Below are 14,998 nucleotides of genomic sequence, written 5' to 3'. Positions count from 1 at the left end.
ATTCACCCTGCATCCAGCCAAATTGCTGTTGAAATACCCACTCTAGTGATTCACAACTCCTCACAACTGAGAGGAAGGCTTCTTCCTTCTCTCTTCAAATGATATGCATTCTCATAAAGACACTGATACCTACTGTAGTTAGAAATCCTCTTGAGCTTCTAATCTAATAGAGACCTATCAATTTATGCTTCGCCTTCAGCCAGAATCATGCTTAGGTTGGACATGCCTTGGAAATAAAGGTAGTTTCTGTTTAATTGAATAACTTCCCCTGAATTGTCTTGGACAATAATGCCTTGAATTCTGCTGTCAGGCCCATCAAGAAAGAATCTTCTTGTGCAAGCAGTAGTTACTGCATTGAAAAATAGTATCCCAGTTATTGTGAATGAACCAACACCCAAGAAAATCCATATTTATTTCAAAAATAGTCACTAAGTTTGTTTTAATGTGAATAAAGCCAAACTCTTAAGGCCACATTTCAAGGAGTTAATGCTAGGCCTTGAACTTATGTAGCCTGAGATATGGCAACTCTGCTCTGCTCCTCTAGTAGAAAAGAGAGGGAAAAGGCTTCTGTATTTGAAACTGCATTTTTAGACCAAACTGTGGAACAAAATCCAACAGGAATGAAGAACTCACAGTTACCTCCCATTTTCTGTTCCAGGGGCAAAGTACACTTCTCTGACTTGTCATTTCTAATAAAACATGTGGCACAGAAAGCAAAAACAAAAATCAATCTACTTGTGAAAGTTCAGAGGCGGCAGCAGAAAGAATGTGTGCCTGAGATGCCACATTGGCATGGTGGGCTCTGAGCAAGTACCTGAGTAACACAGAAAAAGCCTCTAGCAGGCTCAGTAAAAGAAGCACCTCTGTTGTAAAGGTGAATTGGGCACTTAAGGAAATTATTCCAGAAGGACCTGAAGAACTTATTAGCTTGATCCTTGCACAAAGGAGTTAGTTCTCAGTGGGTTTATCTGAAACTCTTGCACTGGCAGGTTCAAATTGTAGGCACTCTGCATATTGTTTGGTCTCCCTGTCAACTTCTCTCATCTCTTATGCCCTGAAAATTGTTTTCTAATTTAGAAGGGATGCCTCAAATTCATGTTCTTAATTTTCAGCTATGAAGCTCAGTGAAATTATTGACCTCCCATGGACTTCTGGGATGACAAATAAAGTACTCCTGGGCAAACAAGGGCAATACTTCGACACAAATGGATAAATCATTTCCCACATCAAAACATTTATTAACTGCATGTAGTTAGATGGTTTCTTTTGTGAGGTTTCTTTATTTTCCTTCTTTCTTCTTCCTTTCCCTGTCCCATTTATTGTACCTTGCTGTGAGATTTTCTTTGCAAGAATGAGTATGAAAAGAACCGGGCCTTGTCTTGGATTTGTATAGTACAACGAAAATGAGTGAAGAAAAAGCATACATCACTGATTCACACCTGAAGATGCATAAACAAACAAGTTGCATTTCCTCACACGCACAGGCACTTAGTGAAATAAATATACAAGGACGCTCAAATCCTGCCATCTTAACCGTATTATAGTAAAGCCTGAGAATAGGTTTGCCCACCTGCCACTGTGTGACCACTCTGGTGTCTTTGGGGTTTTCAGCCGCTGGGAATAAACTGTGGTTCTGCCTGTGCAATTTTTCCTGCATCCTCTGACAGGAGAGGTGCTTTGCCTTTGGAATGGCATGGAATCCACAAGAAGTTTTTGCCCACATCTGATTTCCAAAGGTGATATAAAAGTATCCCACATGATTACTAAGAGAGCGAAGCACTGCTCTGTGTTGTGAAGCCATTTTTCAGCTTACTTGCATTATGCATTTGTGTTGTGTAATTGACACCCGTCACATGCTGACAGCTGGAGGTTTGCGACTTTCTTTGGTTTCATTTCTCAGGTGTTTTAGGTCTTTCATATCTACATCCAGACTTGTTAAGAGCTGAAGGCATAAATCACCTGTGAGAGACTGGGGAAAAGAAAATTCAAAGTAGAGCTCTTCCTTCACCAAAAAACAAAAAACCAAACAACCCCACTGACCAAAACCCAATACAAATATTGTACTTGGTTCATTGCAAAACTAGGAATATTGTTTCAAAAATAGTTCAACCAGACTCCACATATAAGTGAATTTGATTCAAAGCCCACTAAAGTCAAGGTGGTCTTTTCATTAGACCTAAACATTTTGGTGCCAGTTTTGATTCTGTATGAGATCTCTGTCATCTGCATGGTTTTATATTTAACTGTGCCCGCAGCTGTGGTACAAAGTACCTATCCCAAATGCCTAACAACCTGAGCACATTAAGTTAATGGGTCAGTACCAAAGTGGGCCCTTGATGTGTTGTGCTACTGTTGCTTGTTTTTATGAACAGCTAGTTGTGTTTCCTAAGAGTATTTAGCTTGCTCCCAGGAGCAGTGAATGAACCACTTAGGCTGAGCTGTGTATTACAGCTCCAAAATGAAACAAGGATCTTGCACAATAGCGGCACCTGATCTAGTCTTTCCTTTGCCTCTGTGCTGGTAGGAAGTCACGGTAAATTCATATTGAAAGTCTAAGTCCAAGCAGCAACTGATAAGGCTTCTTTTAATGACCTGGATCCACTACAACTGGTGATGACACCGACCAACACAGTAGTCATCCTATGTTGTTTATAATGTCTGTAATGTATCAAAGAAAACATGCATTTGTGACCTGGCTGTGTAACATCAGCGGCTGTTATTCTCTTTTCCTATTCCCACCTTCAGAGTCGACCTTTAAAGAAGCAATGGAGGCCTTGTTTTTAAGAATCTCTGTTCCAAAAAAAGGGAGTGGGAAGGGTAAAGATGCAGATAAGATCTGCTGAGGGAGACAGTAACAAATAGAGGCTTCGTAAAATTTTAAGAATCTAGACGAAGATGTGAGAAAGTTCACATAAACCACTGCTTTTGAAAGGTCTGCTCTAAACCACAGCTTTGAAACAGAGACCAGAGATCAGACTTTAGTAGGGATGGGAAAATAAAGTCTTTTCCTCATCACTGGCTTAAATTTGAAACATTCACTCTGTCCAACTTTCTATTGCCCTAAGGTGAGATTTCTGTAACCAATGTAGAGGAGAGTAGTCAGTATAGCTGTTTATATTGCTGTGAGACCTTTTCCCTAAGAATGATTAAGAAGAGTAGACAATCCACACCCTGAGCTGGAATCTTCCACTGCTCTCCCACATGGTTCACGGTGATCAGTTCCAAGTATACATATTAAATGGGGTCTGCACGTACATAAGTTTATTCTTTAAGAAACCCTTTTTTTTTTTTTTTTTTTTAAGGAAAGTTATTCTTTGTCCACCCAGAGGGACAGGATGCCCAGTGCAAGCAGCACAACATCTGAATTTGCACACTGCCCCTCTGCCCAGCGTCAACTTATCTGTGCCTTCTGTCTCGAAAGGCATGAACAGATCACAGCAGTTTCGGGTTGTCATTTAGGCGAAGGCTGGAATACATTCCCACGTGCCGGACCAGGTTGGGTTCCACCACGTAGGCGTTCTCCCCCTTAGTACGAAGCAGCGAATAGAGGGCAATATCCTTAGCAAAGCCCTGTCGGCAGTGCAGCCCCTTCAGGTAAGCTAAGGCACGGCGGGCAGACGGAGCAGGGAAGAGCATGGCAGGCGTGCAGCACTCAGTGACTGGCATGATATTATAGAGAGTGGGGGCCAGCCGGCGCAGCTCCAGCATGTAATGCCGTCCCACCAGCTCTGACAAAGCCATACTGTACAAAGCAAAGAACAAGACCATGGGCCAACTGAGGCTGGGGCGCCCAATTGCCCAGGAGTACACACAGTTCAGAACAGGCCCCAGAAACATGCCGAGACCTAGCCACTCAAGGATTCTCATGGGTTCCGGGTTGAAGTAGTGCTGAAGCCTCTCGGGATGGTAAAGCTTAAAGTAGAGTGCATCTCTGAGGTATGGTTTAGAGAACCGGGCCAACAAGAGGTGCTGCAAGACAGCGAATATCTCCTCCTCTGGCACAGCATCATCTTCCACTATGAGGATGTATTCTGGGTTGTATGCCAACAGCGACTGTTCTAGACAGAAGACATAGTCCTGCTTCTCTTTCTCAAACTGGTTCACACTGGGGTCAGGGTTCTCACCAGTTTTGTCACGACTGACCATAGGAAAGAAGCTGCTAAGCAGACTGACATCCTGATGGCTACTGGGGTCTGACTCCACATTACAGAGGAGGATGCGGTGGCTATGGCAGCGTGCACCACACTTCTGGAGGAGGCGGTGGAAGTGGGAGGCCACTTGCAAGACGTAGTGGAAATCACTCCGCCTCTGCACAGTGATAATGGTGACCAGCAGCAAGGGATGGAAGGCGTCACCGCCAGAAGTCTCAGAGGTGTTTGCTATCTGCAGCTTCTCAAAGTAATGGAGGGCAGCCTGGCCCTCCTGCTGGTTCTGCTCCAGGAACTCCTGACTCATGGGGTTCAGGTGCCAGCGCTGCAAATAAAAGTAAGAATGGAGGAGCCGGTGGCAAATCAAAGGTGCGAGCACACCGAATGTCACCACAGTCAGTGCAAGCAGATGGAAAAAAGGACTGGACCAACGGCACCACCTCCCAAAGAGCTGCCAGGCTTGGTGTAACATGGCTGCTGCAGAAGCAAGGCACCCTTGCTTACAGAGCAAGTAATGCCCTCATTCCTTCACTTCTGATGCGTCCTCCCTGGATTACAAGGTACCATCGGGGCAGCAGCTGCCAAACCTGCACAATTTGTCCAAGCCTAGAGAGGAAGAAAAAAGATGGTTAATGAAATAGGAACTGTCAGAGTGGGAAGACTGTGATTTGAGAAAATGGAAGGCTAAAGGCTAGTCACTGAGTAAGCTCAAATAAAAGGCCCCTTGTGGTGGGGGCATCACAGAATTGTTAATGGGAGGTTGAGGAAAGATGAGCCAAACTTCCATCAAAGTGCCCTTAAGGCCTTTTCAGCATGTAGGAGCTCTTATGTGACTAGTTAGACAGGTCTTGGTTGTGTTTGTTGCTAAGTTTCAAATGCATAACAAACAGGCAGCACAGATGCAGGATGTGTGAAAATCCCTTCCTGTTAGGGGAAGAGAACTTAGATACCACTATCTGGTCACAATGACTTAGTAAGTGTTAAGGGAGAATCCACTGCCCAAGCATTCACACACTATTCGAGGAGTTGCACACATATCACCCTAGACTTCAACTGCTGGGACTGGAGTCCCTTTGCAGCGGGTGGCTCCAGTGAGCTGATGGATGCCCCTTCCAACTCCTCACACACACACACACACACACACACACACCCTTAGGAGCTTCCTCCTCCCTCAGGCTTGGTCATAGGTTTCCCAAAGCAGAGTCTCTGACATGACTTATGTCAGGTGAATTTATTGATTGGTACAGTAGTATAGGAGAGCTTGAGCTGGATGCCTCTGGAGAGGGACCCTAAACAAAGAAATCCCTGGGCAATTACACCCTTACAATCTAAGTTCTCCTCCCCTCATGCGATGGTCCGGTTCAATAGTAATATTTGGGTTTGAGGTCTTCTTGTTCCTCAGTGGATCCTTTTCTGTCTTTAGGTGGGCCATTCCTTACCATCCCAAGGATGCAGCTTCTGCTGACAGATGTGACTACCTTATTTTTCACAAGATGCACCAGTCGTGAAACTATGTAGAAGTTCAGAGTAAGTTCACTGCTTGTAGCCTAAGGTTTTATCAAGTCTTGCTATTAATGCTATACAGTGGATTATATTTGAGCTAGGAAGTGACTATATAATGGCTTCCATTAAAGCTACTCTTAACAGTAAGACCTGGGTCACAACTAAGAACCAAAGCCGGTTCACTTGTATCTTAGCCTAGCACATATTTGAGAGACAAACTTTTACCTCTGTAGAATGACACATGCTTCCCTTCTGTTCCTCACATACTCATGCCTCTTCACTTTACTCCCCACAGTGTGAAACAAGATAAGATAGCAATTTACTTCACTAAGGGCATATGTACACTAAGTGTAATATGTGTGTGTCTCTCTCAGAGGTCTCCTCCTTTCTAGACCCTGTGAAATACAGTCACAGCAAGTTGCAATTGAGCCATTGACTCATATTTGTTATTTAAAAGTTTGTAATTTAAAATGAAATGCCTTTAATTTTAAACGGAAACATTTATATATACTTTTTTAATACACACACTCTTTAAGCAAATATCCACCCTCACAAAAATTAGATTTTGCCATATTTGGCTTCTCTGTTCTGCTTCTCTAGGCTGCCATGAAAACCTAACAGCCTGTCTGTCAGAAGCTTACACTAAATCAGGGCAATTACGCTGTTCAGATGAATTCTCCTGTGCCAGTAATTTCCCTTTTTAATCTGCTGTTTGACTCTCACATTTAATTTCCATTCCCTCTTCTTATGAACTGAGTTATTCATGCCCACCTCAGCTGACTGACTGTGCACTGGTGCTCCCAGACCAAAATGTTACCCTTTTTCCTTCTCTGCACTGTTGTCTGAAGCAGTCTAAGCAGTGATGTGTGGATGGAAATAAATCAGGGCTTTGGCTTTTCTTCTCTGTCTCAGAAGAATGGGCCATGTAGAAGAAATAACTCAGAGGACAGAGTACGGTCTAATTCAGGGTCTGCTTCAAAACTTCCCTCGTTACTGTAGTCACAGATTTGCTGAATTTACCATTAGGAGAACTGCTTTCTGTTGTGATATGGGAACCTGACAATCTTATAGGAAAGGCTTTTTACTAAGGTTAATGGAAAATACAGAAAAGTTATTCCAGATATTTGTTTGAGACCAGGCATTTCCAGCTGTGAGATCTCAAATCATCCTTGGATAACTGTGGCATCACAGTTGTGCTATCTTATGATTCATGAAAACACAAGACTTTAAATATTTAGTGTAATTACATAGAGATAACAAATTTACACAATGATGCATGAGAATCCGCAGTGTTTTCCCATAGAGTCCTTTTTTTTTTTTTTTTTTCTGATTACACAATCTTGTTTTACAGACACTGTATTGTATTACATCAGTGGACCTTGTAAAGGTCTTAAAGGTGATGGCTGCATTTCAGCTGCCAGATCCAAGCCACAATGATTCAGGACACAAAGACCTGAAATCCATCTGATGCAAAGACCTGGCATTTAAATGCATTTATTCATCCAAAATCCAGGGCTTTCCTTTTTCTCATTTTCTGCTAACCAATCACAAATATTAAGGGAATACACAAATGCAGAATCATATTCTACAACTCACACTGGCATACTTTTGAGCCTCCTCTTTATGCAACCAGCATTGCTTGCGCTGTCGCTGAGCCAGCCTCCAAACTTGGAAGTGAGGACCACAGTAGCAAAAGAAGATGAAGAAAAGCTAGAAGGTAGTTTAGATTTCAGTAAAGAAACTTAATAGAAGGTAGTTTAGATTTCAGTAAAGAAACTTACTGTCTATCTACCAGTTATGATGGAAATCTGAGCTACAAAAACTATGAGACATCAGTGGGCTCTGTAGCTCTCAGTGTATGCACTGAAGCATTAATAATTCCCACCCAAGCAAGATGCCTCCTCCTTCATAGGATCTTCTACTGAAAAGGGAGCAATAGGTGTCATGTCTTCCCTGTGGCAGCAGGAGCAGCAGGCTGGCAGCTGGGCTGTGGCCACACAAGATGAATCAAAGGGAAGTTCACCTGACACTTCTGCAGCCCTTGTTGTTCAAGGGTCAGGCTCACCTGCACCATGAAAAAGTAATTCCCAAGTCCCTGCTTTTGCGTCTGCAGCTTCACCATCAGTTCCCTACCGGCCCTGCCTGCCGGAAAAATCTGTGCTGGCACTCCACCTACTGGTGTCCCATACGGTAAGGTAGGTAACACGGGCCCCCTCAGGAGGCATCTCCTTGCTTCATACAAGAAAGTAGCTAACTCTGAAAAAGCACATAGGACTGGAAGCCAGCCATGTAGTCCACAGTCTTATATTCACAAGTGTTTCTGACTTACCCTGGCTTCACTTCATCTGTAACACAACTTAAGATCTTTGAGCTCTTACTCTGGTTTTGCAACTCAGAACACAAGGAAAACAACAATCAAACAGGCACTCCAAATCTTCCTCTACTGCCTGGGCTATTAGCACTCACGCTGACTGCCATGCTCTTTTTCAGTTTATTTGCAGAGGAAAAGGCTGTTCTCACTGGGCAGTGGAATAACCACAGAGGCTAAAAATGGTCAGGAGCATATTAAAGTGGATGAAATATTCTAGTTCATGCCAAAAACAAGATGAAGGATCTCAAAAAGAGAGTAGACACTGACCTCCTCCCACCTCTTTGGCTGTAACACCGGGAACCTGAGAGTTCCAAATCTACATAGGAATTTCTTGTTTCTACAGAGGTGAAGTTTGATTTGCAGGACTTGAATCTAGAGTTTCTGGTCAGGCTGTTTTCTAGTCATTAGGGTGGTTCTGACTTTACACAAGCTATTCTGTTTTCAGAAGCTGTTGGTACTGTCACTTTCTTCCCTTTTTAGGGGAAAAAAAATCTTGTTTCTTCTTTAAGAATTTAAGTGGCATTTCTGACAGAAAAATTAAGTTTGAGGAGAAAAGCAAGAATCAGAATTGGATTTTATAGTGCTTTAAAAAAAAAATGCATCTTGAATAGTAACTACTTTGCAACCATGTAAATGCTTGCAGTGGAGGCCACTTTTATGTATGTTCTGTGTAGAACTGAGCCATTGCTTAAACATGTTTGGAAACTGTGGCAATATAGAGCTATATTCTGCTTGTTTCTTTACTTTGATCCTCATGATGAATATTCCTTCCAGAAACACCTGGTTCACCTGGTTCCAAATCTATGTTCCCATCTTCATTAGTCCCCTAATTACTTGGCTGAATTATACAGTTCAAGAAAAAGTTACCTCTACAGACACTGAGAAGAGTAGAAAAAATATAAACATCCTCTTTGGGGTGCAGAATACTGTCTGCTGTGATAGTGCTTTAAAAGAGAAAGCTGATTTTCTGTCTGCTCCAAACTCCTCTCCACAGAGGTATTACTGCAGGCAGGCATTCCTGGAACAAAGCTGCCTATGTGTTTCAAACCTGCAAAATTTTATGAGGCTCCCAAATAGCTAATATAAGAGAGGGCATCTCTTCTACTACCTGCTCTGTGAGACAAGGCCATAATTATTCCTTTATGATTACAGTATTAAATGATTCCTTTTCACCTAATTACACTTCTTTTCAGTGTCAATGGGAAAAGCCACTCCTTTCCTAAAATAAAAACAACTGGATGAAGTCATGTGGTCAGAAGCCATCTCTGTGGGAAACAAAAGTAGGCTCTTGGAAAACATCATGGAAAGCCCAGCTGTTACAGTCCCCACCTCAGCCATAATGGTGGTGGTACTAACTGTGTTCACACAAGTTTTGACTTATGTGTTGATACTATAGTGGCATCCCAAGTTGAAACCTCTCTGCGAAAAACACTTCTACACCCCAATCTAACACTGTGTGGACGAGCTGCAACCTCAGGACCAAGCTCCTCTCTACTAATTAACCCTCTGGCAGAGACAAGAGCTTTGTCTTAGCTGTGATATTGTTAATGCACCAGCAAACAGTCCTGCTTAAATCTGAGGAAACTGATGCAAGCTTCACAAAGTCATGAAGAGCCATATAGATCTCCTTCTGTTTCATATGTGTATGCTGACAGCTGACTGTTGTGTCCAGACATCCTCAGCTTCCAAAATCTGAGGTCCCTACTATGAGCTGATCCCTATTACTGGACCAGATGGCCAGCTTTTCTCATCTGCAATTCCTCTTGTTTTCTGACAGCTTTTAGTAGGTCAGGTGCCAGATACTATTTTTGCAATGTGTTCAGGCTTGCCTTGAAAACAGCAGTGCCCAGTAGAAGCCACGCATTCACAGACCTGACCATTACACTTAGATGCCAAACTGGGAGTTGGGCTCCCTGGGTAACACAAACCATCCTGGCAAGAGCTTTGCTTCTAAAAACATTCAGCAGAATCTTAGTGGTAAGAGTTCAGCCATTGTTCTTTGATTATATTTTACTGGTAGGTAACAATATATCTCTTACTTCTACTTCAAGCACTGCTTAAAGCAGGTGTCATTATGTTGTTTCTAGACAATGAATGTCAAATAAACCAGGCTGTTTCATTTAAATTTCACCTAAAGTGTTTCCTGCTATGGCAAAGACCAGGGCTGCTGCTGATGCAATTTGATTTCTCAGTTCTCTTAGAACTTTTTGTTTTTTATGGTTTATGTACTACAGGTATAACACTTCTATGGTCTAACAGGTTAATGGTAGCTTGAAGCGTAAGAGAAGTGGCTAGGGAGTTGGAGAGGGTTTGGACTTGGCCCTTTGCAGGACTTAAGTGGTGTAAGAGGTAGAAATCAATGGCAGGGCCATCTGTTTTGATCTGCCATTCCTCAGAGCCTTTCAATGAACGCATAAACTTTTTCTGTCCAAGGAGATGGAATTTAAGCACTATTAGAAAAGTGAAAATGCACAAATACACAAGGAGTAACCCTGTCCAGTTAGGAAATGGCAAAAAAAGCAGAACTGCGTCTTGAATGTAAATTTACTGATAGGCTGTCATCCTTTTCTCATTTAACTATAGTTAACTTTTACAGGTTGTTCAGAAATTCAGGGAGCACAGATTGAAAACTGATGAAATAAGAGGCAAAGTACATGGATGTGGCAGCTGGAAGATACTTTCTCCATTTCCCTTCAACTAAGAAGGTAAAACTATACCACAAATGAAACAGGCTATGAACTGAATATATGTTAATTACAGTCATTTCCCCAACTTCCATCTTGCTTCTTATGCATGCTAATTTTCTTCTGCTACATAAATCTGAAGGGAGCCCATTATCAACACCTGCTGACTTTCACCTGGCTGCCTCCCTGCTATGCAATGTCATGGGAAAGCAATGTTCTTCTCTGTTGCTGTCAAGCAGTAAGGTCAGTATTCAGGTCAAGCGGGAGTGGAAAGCAGCCTGGAGAATAGAGTTCTGCAAGATAATAGCTTAACACAGACTTAAGGCAAGGAGTTTTGTGAGGAACTGTCTTTTAGAAGATGACACCAAAGGTTTACATGGCTTTAAAACTAATTATACAATCTGTATCTGTCTGAATTTACATTTTCTTTTGTGCCAGAGGTAAAAAAAGGGATAAGTTTTTAGAGAATTTGACAATGATCTGTATAAAAACTGCTGTGTATTTTCAGAGAAGTCTGCCTAGAGCCCTCCAAAATTTTAAATGTGGCATTTGGTTTGAGCCCACTTGTGCTTTAATATGAAATTTACATCCCTGTTTGTTAAAAAAAAAAAAAAAAAAAGGAAAATTACATCAGACAAAGCTGCTGCTAATAATGGCACCAGCAATTACCTTTTGCTGTCTGCTCTTGGAATCTCAGAGCTAAATGTGCATTGACTCATCAGAGATGCTATAGTTAATTTGTATTTTAACTCCTTGTGTCACAGTCTATTGCTAAAATAATACCAGGGCCCCTGCATGCAAGATACTCTACACAGATATAGCAAGGGGCAATTGCTACCTTAGTGGATCTTCAGCTTAAGAACACAAAAGACAGGAGGGAATCTGTTTTTCCCAAATATGTAAATGCATCAGCCTGATTTTGCTGTCATGAACAACTGGCATTTTATTGTTTAACCACACTGATAATCCACACAGGTAAATTATCTAGAATAGCTATTGAAAAAATATCTACTAAATGTGGAATGCTGAAGTAATAGCAACTCTGCAAATTAAAGTGATCTGAACAGATGAGGAAGAAGAATTCTTGGTCTTGGAAAAGTCTGTTCAAAAGGAGCTATTAAAGAACAGCAGGAATGAGGTATCCCAGTGCAGCTATTGTGGAAAATCTCCTTCCACTGTAGCTCTCCCATTCACTTTCTATATGCAATTGTGCTCTCAGGGCTTGCTAGGAAACCAGCCACTTCACAGTTTCTGAAAGAACAACGTGCAGATTAAACTAGCTCCCTGAGTGTGATTTGGGAAGGTATGACGGGTGCACCTACTCTGACCAAGTGAGCAGCATTTTGGTTCGGGCATCGCCAACAAACCAGCCCTGCTGTGCAAAGTATGAGAACTGTGCTAGGTCATATTTTCTCAGGAGTCGAGGAGTCTAGGCCACGTTGTATCAGTAGCTAACAGCACCAGCCTAAACCGGGACTAGACAAAACTACAATTGCTACAGCTGCTCTCCTGCACATACACCAAAAGGGGGTTTGACTACGCATCAATCACTTCATGCTATATGTATCTGTAGCCTCACTGAGCTCTCCTGTACAGATGTGGGCTGCATGGTGATCACCTCTCCTTGAGCAAGGACTCCTCTCAAGGTTACTACTCCTCAAGGTTGAGAGACCTCTTACCCAGCATCTGATATCTACAATGAGGTAAGCACATTTTATAAAAGTATACTGTATACTAACAACATTTCTATATCCAGCTATAGCTTAAATATTAGAAGTGCATAAAGTAGTGGAGTGTTTGACTCATTTAAAACATTGCTGAAATCATCAATTCGATCATCATTCAATTACCATTTCACTACATCTTAATTATCAATTATTTATTGTTAAAGCATTGTTAAATCACTTTATCATTCAAGTATTGCATAATCGTAATTTATTATTTAATTATAATTCAATCATTAATTATAATTTGATCATCATTCAATCATTAATAAAACCTTTCAGTTAACCCTACAATGATGGCTTCTCTTTATAATTTACCTGTGGCAGGAGGTGTGGGTATATGAACAGGGGGGAGAGGGAAAGAAATGGAAACAGATGTGGTAATGGCTAACACAGAAAATGTTGCAGCTTCACTGTTCATTTATGACTGTAAAGAGTAAAACACAGTAATAAGGAAATAGGATATTATTTTTGTGAACAAAGGCCTCTGATGATAAGGCTGTAAGTTTCCAGTTGGGATAGGTCTATGTAACAATAAAAATGCAAAACTGTATCAGGCGACAACCAGTATATTGATTCTAACCTCTGTTTGAAAGAAAAGATGTTCAGTCATACTGATAAACAGCAGTCCTCTTTTAAGAGACACTCTCTACTAATGTTAAACAGTACTACTGATTTTTTCTCTGTATTCACCACTTCCTTCTGAGGAATACACATTCTCCTACCCTTCCCCCTCTATGTATGAAACGGACTATTTATCCTGCATTGAAAGGCATGGTAAATGGGATGCCCTGCTTCTGGAGGATGCTGGTGATATGTCTGAGCCCCAAGGGAAGATAATGGGATAAATACAGTAGCTGAAATATAGTCTGCTATATAATTAGTATCACTCTTGTTGGACAGACATGAAAGCTGCAGATTTCACCAGTGCAGGAGGGTCTTTCTCCTGGGTTTTGTGCTTGAAAATGCTTGTTGACCCTGGTATGCCTTTATGGCAGCCCATTGGTTGTACACAAAACTATTTTTCTCATCAATTACATGAGAACAAGCCAGGCTGTGAACCTGTAGTGCACACTGGCATAGGTTCATGTTCTGCTGCTCCATCAGCACAGCTGCAAATTCCCTCCACAGCCTACGATTTTAACTGTCAGCAACCTCAGCACTTAGGTGTGCCTCTTTCCCGTTGGGAGAGCTGCCAGGTAGCACAAGGTGACCCTTAAAGCACTGGGACTAATAGCAGTTACCCATGTGATGATGGTCAAAGAGGAGAAGGCATCCGATAAGAAAAGCTGATCCCCCCCCCCCCCTCAGCCCTCCTTGCAAAACAGCAGAGACACAGATGGTATTTCAGTGTGCCCAGTCCTCATGACCCTTGCCCAGACTTTCGACCAGAGAAATTCTGTCCACGTTTCTACCTCGGCCGAGGGCTCTTTTGGGTGGCACCAAGCACTGGGCGGAAGCCGGCTGAGTTTTTTTCTCGATTCCTTAATAGTTTCATTCACCTTTCCTAACGGAAGAACTGTTTCTTTAGGCCCGGCCGGGCTCTGGCCACCCTCTGTTCTGCTTGTCACCATGTACAGTTACAGCCCCAGAGCAAGCACAAAACACTTTCTCGTTCCGTGGAGGCTTTCCACGTTCCCCCTCGCTCGGGTGCCTCGGCTACAGCAGTGAAAACAAGCTGCTGCCCTTCTCCGCTGCTGACGAGCCAGTAACTTCTCGCCGCCCCTCGCCCCGGCCTCTCCCCACGCTCGGTGTAGCCGGCAGGACAGAAACGCGCACCCCCCCCCCCCCTCCGCCCCCCACTCCGCGCCACCGGCGGAGGGCCTCGCCCCACCGGTCCCCGGAGCCACGCCGGGTGAGGACAGCCCCCTCTCTCCGCAGTGCCCGCGGCAGCAGCGAGAACCAGCTTCCCAGGGACAGACCGAGAGCCACGCGGGAGGATTTACCCTTTCCTGCTCGGCACCAGGAGGCGTCCTGCCGCCGGCGGGACAGCCCCGCAGGTCCCGCACCTCCGCTCCCCTTCTCCCCGCTGCCAGCACCGCGGGCTCCCCGACCCCGCCGGCGGGGCGAGAGGCGTGGGGGTGAACGTACAGCTCCGCTTTTCTGTTTGATCTTGCCACTCTGCTTGTTGCTCACTTCTCTCCCGCGAATTTTTCTCCTCCCTCTCGGGCGGCGAGGGTGGGATTAAAGGCACCAAAGCCTAAACATGTGACCACGCCAGCACAGAGATGCTCGGAAGGAGGGGAAGGGGAGCCGACACGAGTGAGAAACGCAAAACCGGAGCGGCGGGAGGTCTATGAAAGCAGGTTAAGAAGCAAAATGCGAACCACCCGAGTGCCAGGACTCCCGCGGCAGAGACCGCAGCGCAGCCGGAGTCCCTTAGTCCTGCTCTGTGGTCCCCGAACGCTCCTTCGAGAGCAGCGAAACGCCAGCCCGGGCGGTGCTGCAGAGCCCTGCGGTCCCCTACGGCTACAAAGCTCTCCGCCACCTTTCCTTAGCCAGGATTTCAAACGTGCTCCAGGCATGTGTCAGGTGTATTCAGCGGCTCCGATGGCCACGCCTTTGCGG

At 43.7% G+C, this 14,998-nt stretch overlaps 2 protein-coding genes across 3 annotated transcripts in view; both read right to left on the bottom strand.

Annotated features, from left to right (window-relative positions):
- ALDOB (aldolase, fructose-bisphosphate B) overlaps positions 1 to 3,364 on the bottom strand; it is a 19,502-nt gene extending 16,138 nt beyond the window's left edge. For both annotated transcript variants that reach the window (XM_042788103.1, XM_033011881.2), the window contains exon 1: positions 1,571 to 3,364. The gene's annotated coding sequence lies outside the window, so the exon portion shown is untranslated. The remainder of the gene's footprint in view (positions 1 to 1,570) is intronic.
- PGAP4 (post-GPI attachment to proteins GalNAc transferase 4) lies at positions 3,240 to 14,998 on the bottom strand. The gene is made up of 2 exons (XM_042788102.1): positions 14,377 to 14,998; positions 3,240 to 4,754 (listed from the first exon to the last, which is right to left on the bottom strand). Exon 2 carries the CDS (start codon positions 4,618 to 4,620, stop codon positions 3,433 to 3,435), a length of 1,188 nt encoding a protein of 395 aa, XP_042644036.1. The 5' UTR covers positions 4,621 to 4,754; positions 14,377 to 14,998; the 3' UTR covers positions 3,240 to 3,432.

This window comes from Tyto alba, unplaced genomic scaffold, assembly GCF_018691265.1.
Source record: "Tyto alba isolate M040663 unplaced genomic scaffold, T.alba_DEE_v4.0 Super-Scaffold_13, whole genome shotgun sequence".
In the NCBI taxonomy this organism is placed as follows: Eukaryota; Metazoa; Chordata; class Aves; order Strigiformes; family Tytonidae; genus Tyto; species Tyto alba.
The sequence above is the reverse complement of the archived record's forward strand: the minus strand, read 5'-3'. Positions and strand labels throughout refer to the sequence as shown.